The 9,345-nt window shown below is 33.3% G+C and overlaps 1 protein-coding gene across 1 annotated transcript; it reads right to left on the bottom strand.

Annotated features, from left to right (window-relative positions):
- Positions 1-3,367: 3,367 nt before the first annotated feature.
- LOC132266227 (type I inositol polyphosphate 5-phosphatase 5) lies at positions 3,368-9,062 on the bottom strand. Its single transcript, XM_059767081.1, has 10 exons — positions 8,928-9,062; positions 8,688-8,775; positions 8,469-8,543; positions 7,802-7,889; positions 7,592-7,696; positions 6,727-7,273; positions 5,272-5,465; positions 5,034-5,142; positions 4,505-4,653; positions 3,368-3,575 (listed from the first exon to the last, which is right to left on the bottom strand). The coding sequence occupies exons 1-10, from the start codon at positions 9,060-9,062 to the stop codon at positions 3,368-3,370; spliced, it is 1,698 nt and encodes a 565-aa protein (XP_059623064.1).
- Between the last annotated feature and the right edge of the window lie 283 nt (positions 9,063-9,345).

The following is a 9,345-nucleotide window of genomic DNA, read 5'->3' on the forward strand; positions in this document are numbered from 1 at the left end:
CCGAACCCGCATGGGTTTTAATTAATAAAAATCATTCCCGTCTAAGTAAACTAAACGATTCTTCAAAATCGTTATAAACGAGACGGGATGGGACGGGTACCCGTCTTTTTAAGGTAAATTAATTTTAATTAATAAAAATTATTTCCACTGAAATAAATTAAAGGATTTTTCAAAATTGTTATAAACGGAGCGGGAGGCAAATTGCCATCCCTGGGCACCAACTAAACCTCATGTCAATGAGTGTGACTACACTGATACTGTGTCCAGATTATCTTGTGGGCTTTGAGCATGACGTTGCATTTTGTGGATCCATGTGTGGCTTTTAGGGCCCTTGTGTTTGCTTCAATATTCTCAATGCCTTTTGCTTAATTTGCCATTCATAGCTGGTCAAAAAAAAGGATTGCCATCCTCACCAAAAGAGTAAAATTAAAGGGAGGTTTATTTGAGCTTTGATTGTGTGCCCAAGTTAAAAGATACCAAAGTAGCCTCTTTTGCTTCCATCTTTAAGCAATGAAAAGGAAACTCTATTAGCTTTGTTTGGGACCCAACCTTTTAATTTTTCATACCAATTTTTTTTATAACTCGTTTTCATATCCATTTTATTTTACTTTCTTATTTTATCTAAGCGGGAGATTGAAACGAAATTATGTTGCGTTTGACAGCAAAAAATTAGGCATTGTTTGTTTGGATATAAAATATTTTGAAAAAATATGTTTTTACTGGTCTTTGGTTGTTGTAAAATATTTACGAAAAAAGAAAAAAATAAAATTTAACTTATCCATCAATTTTCGACAAGTTATTTTATATGTCCCGCCCGATGAACTCGATCTTAACCTTGACATAGATCTTTGTCAAAAATGGAAAAAGTGAAAATAAAATATTATTTTACCTGAAAAAGAAAAATATATTTTTTTAAAAAAATATTTTATATCGAAATAAACCGATCCAAAGTGTTAAATGTTAGATTAGTAGATGGAAATAATTGAAGGGTACTAATTCATTGGACTAACTCTAATCAGCATTTATGCTTTATAATTGAAGAAAATTTAATTCAAATTTTAATTAAATTTCTTTCAATTTCAAATTTAAGTAACTAATTCAGGTTTGCAAAAGAGATGGTAATTATAGGTTCATGATTTGAAATTGATTTCCATTCACTATTTTTAACTTTTAACAGCTCTTTTGGTTTTAGCTGAATGATGATAAAGATGCTCTACACGAGTGGTGGGATGAATGATTATTAAAATTGGCTTCATTGATACGCAGAAAAGTCCTAAAATATGGTTTTGATAGTCATGCTTCACAAAAAATTAAAGAATGGAAAAAGAAAATTAAAAAGATAAAACGAAAAAAAAAAGTAGAAAGAAACTAGGAGGGTATTGATCATGCTTATCTTGAAAAGTTGATGAAGGCAAAAGGTAAATATGATTTCACAGCCCGGAAATACGTTTTGATTTATTTTATATAAATGTAATTTTTTTTATTTTTTTTTTTTTTTTTGGTGTGTGAGCAGTTTTAATCTTTAATAATATATATATATATATATATATATATATATATATATATTAAAATAATTTTTTATTTTATTTTATTTTATTTATTTTTTTGGCAATGTAGAGGAGCTTTTGGAGGTTATAGCTATCTTTGACTAAAAATAAAAATATCAATTTGGTGTTTTTACATGTTTACGTAACAATGGTTATTGCAGGCTTGCAAAGATGAACAATAAAAAAAATATATATATAAAAAACTCTTAAAGGGAAAATTATATAAATGACATTTTTAAATTAACCATTACATTTTTCAAAATTATAACACTTTATTTACCAAACATATTTTTATATTTTTCATTCAAAAATGGACATTACCAAACGTGATTCTAATTATTTATTCAAAAAACATACCAAGCTCACAAAATTATGTTATGTTGCCTCCAGTGGCATAGTGGGTTTGGAGAACCGTTTATTTAAATGAGGTGGAGATGGGGGTTGGAAAAAAAAAAAAAAAAAATCGACCGGATTGGGGGTGGGGGCGGGGTACCCAGCCCCGCAACCGGCCCGATTACATATGAAATTACTCCTATTAATCTCTGTCATGTTATTGTACTTACCAATTTAACATATTATATATATATATCATGATATATTATATATATATTTCTAAATAAACCCTACTCATTCTTATCTTCTAAAGCAGCAGCTGAGAGATAAGAGCCTAAGAACAAAGCTGGACGCGACGAAGCGAACATCCTACGGCTTCAGATCTTCTCTCTCTTCTTCTCTGGCCACAATTCTCCACAGCCTTAACCGAGCGATGAAGCAAATCAACACCATCATTCGACCTCCATCAGTCCTTCACCATATTCTCTCTCTTTTTTTCCGGGGCAGTGGCGAGGCGGGGGAGAGAAAGGGGCGGTTATGAGGATTAGGGGCAAAAAAATAATCGGTTATGAGGCAGTTTTGGGAGTGTCAAATTTAAACGGGATGGGGATGGATATTAAGAAACCCATCCCAACCTGCCCCATTGCCATCCCTAGTAGCGTTGGTAGTGATTTGGGAGGTAAGGTTTTGAGATCTCGCTTTCGAACCGCACCCCTAACTTAAATGATACGCGTATTGTGAGGCCGATACACGTATTCTAAAGAAAAAAATAAAATAAAATAATGTTATGTTGAAAATCACAAATTCCATCACGAAACACTCTCGCCTTTATCAATCACGGTGTGCCCGGCGTGCCCGCGATGTTTGGGATCTTCCTTCTTCCTTTATCCGACCTCCTCCTGGTCGTGTGCGTTGCCATTAATGACTGTTTCACCGGATCAGAGTTTGTTACCGTTGTTGGTTTCCAAATGTTTGTAAGTGGCGTAAGGCCCTGATGTGTGTGGATTCTTCTTATTCAGATTGGCCCTTCGTAATGGGCTCTTTTATATTTCCTTCTATGGGCTGTGGCCTTCTGTACATATTTTAAAATTTATAAAAATTGCTTGAATTTCCGAAAAATATTTATTATTAAAAAAAAACTATACAAAACATGATCCAATACTGTAATTATCACGTAGATGTCGATAGTCTAATGAGTTAGTACCTCCTGTGAATTAAACAAGAAAATTGATAGCTAAGTTTCTAATGCTTTATATAGTTTTTTCTATTATTTTCGATCTCCTAATACGTATACAGGTTATGATACAAATTAATCTCATTTTTAGAAAATTCAGATTACTAGTTATATATATTTTCTCTTACGTTTTTTGAAAAGAGACAAAAAAGGATATACAGATTAGGATTTAGTATAGTTAAAAAAAAAGGCATGCAACTTATTCCTCAAATACCCTAAAAAATATACAAAATTTGAGGAGCAAGCTTATAAGTTAGAACTCATAGAGGCTATGCCTTTTAGGTATGCAGTCTTCATAATCTGCTCTTGTGGAAGCTTTCCTGAACTTTGTGCTTCTGTTCCTCGTTTCCACCTCCACTGCAAACACCGCACAAACTGGCCTATGATCGGAAAATCTTGATTCCCCACGTATATACGATAATTGTTCAATGCCGTTGCCATACCACAATATCCTGTCACACCTGAAATTCAATACAAAACCGATTAATAATCAATTTTACAAAGTTAAGAGTGCACACAATTCGAATTTGGTTCATTCTGAAACGATCGCAATGGTTCCAGAAATATTGAAACTGAATCAAACCGTTGAAAGTAGTATAATGGTTGTGGTGATCGTTTTGGTTCCGTTTGATTCTATGATTTTGAACTTTTCTATATATATATATATATTTACACATACCAATAGAATAAAAAATAAAATTTTAATATATTTATATATATATATGTAATGGTTCTATGTATTTTGATTCATTTGCTCTTTGGTGGGATACTTTAATATCCAATGGTTAAAATTTAATTTGTGCATAAATTTTTTACATAACATAAAACAGATGAACAATCTATATATTTATATATACACAAATATATAGCCAAGCATGGACTCAATTCTGGCCCAGCCCTACTGAATTTTTTTGTAATTTACATTATTATTTATATTTTTAATTAAAATTTTAAAAATGTCCTCACTCAATTTTGCAATTTACATTATTACCTATAGTTTCAACTAAAATTCCAAAAATTCCCCCACTCAATTTTCCCAATTTATATTATTACCTATATGTCAATTAAAAATTTCAAAATGCCCCCACTCAATATTTTCCAATTTACATTATCACCTATAGTTTCAAATAAAATAACAGAAATACCCCACTCAATTTTTTAAAATACTCAATTTCACATTTTTACCCCACATTTTTTTTTTCTTCTTATATTTAATATTTTATTTTAAAAATATTTTTCTTCAATTTTATTTATTTTCCAACGATGCCCTTCGTCACTTGTTTTGTTAGTTCTTTTGAACTTCAAACTGAAATTAAACCGTAATAAAAAATTTTAAAATCGAACAGTATCGTTCTATTTGTAAGAGTGAGCTAGAGATAGAGAGAGTGACCATGCAGGGGTTCGGCGTTTCTTCTTGGACTTGACGGTCTCTCCGGCGTAGGAGTCTGAATTATGTGAGTACTTGTAAGTGGGGGCAAAGAAAATCCTTCCTTCTTTCCACCCACTGAACACTCTTCCTGTTTCTCTCTCCATGTTCAACTGTTCCCAAAATTTAGAAACTTAAAGTTAGTCTAAGTACCATAAAATGGTAAGCTTCATAAATATATACTATAGCTAGCAAAATTCCATTTTATCCGATTATTGAATTGGATTCCCAACAGCAAGTTTGGGAAGAATGGGGACTATTTGGTTTAGTTCTCGGAGAACAATTTTCTATTTTTAAAGAATTGAAATGTAAAATTGTATATAAACTTGTCTAGTTGGAATTATTTTTTAAAAAACTCAGATTAAAAAAGTTTTATTTTCTAAAAACTGTTTTAAGTTTTTGAGAACTGTTTTTAGAAACTAAGCCAAACCATATAAAAGAATCATCATCACTCACATTTCATAAAATGTTTTTTATTATTTAAGCAACAAACCTGATCTTTTTCTAGGAGGGAGTCCCAGTCATTGTCCTCCAACAAAACCCTAGTTTCGTCATAGCTCAAAGCCACCCGATAATTTAAGTCCCCAAGCCAAATTAATCGACTGCAACATTAGGCTTACAAGGTCACATATCTTACTTTACATAAAAACAAAAAAATGCAAGAAACGAAGTAAATTAAAGCCGATATTAATTTCTCATAGTAATGATGAGATCATGCAGCATGAACTTACTCATGATCCATAATTCTTTCCGGGATTCGACGAACTGGATTCTTGCAGATCTTGGGAAACTGTGTGCCCTTTAAGATTTCAGACACATCGGCATTCCTCTTCAGCTCATCCCCCTCTTTCTCCCCCGACGCCAAGTGACTGCACACGAAGCAAAAGCTTGTTTCATGCAATGACAAGCTTATGGATATACACCCCTGCAATAAAACCAATTTTAAAATTTATTTCAGAGATGCATATATATATTCACAATTCATATATCATATCATTCAGGTTTAATTCCCTTTTGTTGGCCAGTTTTTCGTATTTTTCGTAACCTCTTAGATGTGAGTTAGGTTCTGATTGGTGCCATTGCTCCTTTTCGGAAACTTTGCTCCTCTTGTGAGTATGGATCCTCTTCCGCGCTGGAGAGAGTCTTGTAACGGAGATTGTATCATCGGATGATGAGACACTCTCTAACATTGGAGAGGATTCAAATCCCTTTGTCTTATATAGTTCTTTCTTTAATATAACTTTACTTACAAAAAAAATGATAGTAACAAAAACAAAAGTAAAGGAGAAATGGAAGGGTCTGCAGTCACTTCATTGTAAATTAAAATTGAATTAACATTCAATGTATATATTTTCTTAGATCATCATATCTTGAATGAATTTTTATATTCTACAACCGATCTTTTAAGTTACTTTTAAGTGTCAAGATTTTTCTCACATGTTATTCTTTTTTGGCAACTTAGGAGAAGGAGAATTCTAACACGGGCACACCAGGTCGGAGAACTAGGCCCTCTTTCAACTAGGCTACTAAATTAATCTAGTAAAAATCATAAGAAATTGTATAAGTCAGACTTAAGGCCCTAATGAAGTAACAAATTTGAAAACAATGAGGTGTTGATAATCATTTTAAGATAATATTTTAAAGTAGTTTACTGTGACGAGTGGGCGCTTGTCCATTTACCCAAAAGCTCGAATTATTGGGTAGTGTTGCATACCCACCTATTTATACCCAATCTCTTTCTCATCCGATTCCGATGTGGGACAAAATGACCCTTGTTACATTCTCCCCCACCCAAACTCGCAACGCCTTCGTTGCGGTTGGGCCACCCTGCCTACCCGGGTGGACTCACCCGAACGCCTTCCGGGCCGGGCGCTTGGCGTGGCACCGAATCAAGAACTGGGTTTGACTCTAATACCAACTGTGACGGATGGGCGCTTACCCATTTACCCAAAAGCTCGAACTATTGGGTAGTGCTGCATACCCACTCATTTATACCCAATCTCTTTCCTATCCGATTCCGATGTGGGACAAAATGACCCTTGTTACATTTACCATAATGCGTACCAAGTGGAAGTCTTAGTCCATCTTCATTTACTAAAATACCCCTGAAATTGTTTGATGAGGAAAAAAACAGAACCATAGTCTATCCTCTTATATGGAAACAACTTGTAAAGATCAGAACTAACCTTGTTGCCAAGATAGCCCATGATTCCTCTCCCTACACAGGAAATTCTGAGATGGCCAATGTGTTCAACTAATTCTTTTCGAGCCCAGACAGAAAGGAATATCCCTACCATCTGCTTGCTTGCTATAATGCGGTAATTCATCCCGTTAGGCGAGGAAGGTGAGGTAGGTATTTCTGCAATTGAAAGCAAGTCTTCAATATCAGGATTGCGAGCGATGTAAGGAGAAGTGCAGGGTTCACTTCTTGGCCTCCGCCTGTTTTGGACCAACGAGCCCAGAGGGCAGTTGCAGGCCTTGACAAGACTGCTGTCCACCTTGAGACTCTTACTGAGGACTTTTAGTGATGGCTTTTGGAAGAAATGGGACTTAGAGTCCTTCGAACTAGTGTGTGAGTGTTTCGAACCATGGCTTGAATCAGAGTTAGGGTTCATGGAGTCATGGTGTGGTTTGTTAAGTGCTTGGCTTATAAGGGCTAGCCATTTTGCTGCAGGTTCATTGTCTTCACTCACAAGTACATTTCCTGCATTTAGGGGAACAATTTCCTGAAACCTGAAAATAAAAAATAAATAAAAAAAAACAGCCAATTTGTTGAACATAACACAAACTACCAACAAATTGATTCCTTAGAAATTTATTATTATGGTTATCCCTTAGAAATGTATAATAATTTGTGATTCTAATTCGGTTTTACACACATGATCGAAAATAGTTATGGAACATGTAAAAAAAAAAAAAATAGTCGAATTAATAATTTTGCTAGAAACCATATGTTGTGACAATTAAATGAAGATGTTGTTACTCACTTTTAATGCAAGTGATGTAAATATGAAACATTTGATCAAATGGAGTAGTGATGAATTATCATACCCCAAGACATATATGTCTGAGGATCCTTCCACTTGCAAGAAATCTTCAAGGTCAAGATCATGGTGGGGAGTCTTGCCTCCCACATTCCACGTCGCGACAAATACCCTGCAACCATGAAGCACATCACCATTAAAACTAAGGCAACACATAACCCTAATCACGACGAACATAAAAATAAATAAATAAATAAAATTGATACACTTTTCATACCGGAAATCTCTAGCTACAGTCTCCGGTGCCATCGAATGTTCAAAAGTTGATAGGTTTAGCCCTTCAATCCCATGACCTTTGTGTCTTTCTGAGAGTACATTAGAAATTAGTACCACATATATTTTTGTTTTCTCCATGTCCTAAGTCTAATAATATACATGTTTTCAGTACAATGTCCAAATTAAGGGTCATTTTCAATATGAGTAATTTTTTAATATTTTACTTACAAAATTCTAATGATCTAGAGCAATATATAATCAATAAATTCAATATATACTTTAGTCTTCAGTTAGGTGAGCTACCATATCATATATACAAGCCACGCAGATAAGGAAGGTTTTGGTCTTTTGATTCATGTGTACATGGCTTGCACTCATCACACAGATTCAGTCAGAACTGACTCACCTATGTATATAACACTATATCATGCATCATTTATATATATATATATATATATATTGCTGCATAATTGAAATTTTAGCTGCATATGAAGAAACATGCATTAAAAACAAGGTTGACTCATCACCCAGATTCAAATATAAAAGTACATTAATTTATTAGATATCATATAATATGATGATATGATATATACATAATATGACAGTGATTTGAGGCACATGCACAATGCATAAAAACACTAATGCATGCACCAAATAAAAAATTCTACCTGAAAAACTTTTTCTGATGACAGGAGAAGTTTCCAGGAAAGCTTTGCTTCTTGATGTAATTTTCCCATCAAATTCTGTCCCCCAAACAACCAAAAACAAATTAATAAATTGTATATATTTGAATACTATATATATATATATATATATATATATATATATATATATATATATTATTGGTGCAAAATATATAATATATATTTGGGAGAGAGAAAAGAGACCAAGAATAGCTGCATCTGATTGTAACAAATCATCTTCTGAGTTTTGTCTAGAGTTTCGCTTGGAACTAAAGATCTTTGGAAGGATTGACTTCGATCCCAGAACGTTGAATCAAAAGATAAATCATTAGAATTGATCATAAACATTTTTTTTTTAAAATAATTAAGAATTAACAATATAAATGAATAAAAGATATTCATTTTTTTATTATTAAAATTAAGAAATAATATAAATGGACTTACCATCTTTTTCTTGTAAGTCTTGACGGAATTGTCAGAATTGGTGGGGCTGGTGGGGTTGGTGGTGGTGGTGGTGACGGCGGCTTTAGTCATGTCGGATTTATCATCAGATTTTGAATGCCCTGCCGGCGACGACATTCATTCATTGATTTATTATTAAATAATTCAATCAGTTTTGAAAATTGGGTTGAACAATGATGGGCTTGTTTGTGTCTTGAATCACCTGAATACTGTTTCTACGTTGACACAAAATTCTTGATTTGGTTTGTGTGCATGAATACATGAATTTCTTAATTTTCTTGTTATTTTTTAATTTTCTTGTTATTTTTTAATTTTCTTGTTATTATTATTATTATTTTAAGTTTTATTCTCTTTCAACGGGATCAGATTTTGCAGCCATCTATTTCGGATAAAGTCGGAC

Source organism: Cornus florida, unplaced genomic scaffold (assembly GCF_030987335.1).
Source record: "Cornus florida cultivar Cherokee Brave unplaced genomic scaffold, ASM3098733v1 CherokeeBrave_3.0.0_Hap2_Chr07, whole genome shotgun sequence".
Lineage (NCBI taxonomy): Eukaryota > Viridiplantae > Streptophyta > Magnoliopsida > Cornales > Cornaceae > Cornus > Cornus florida.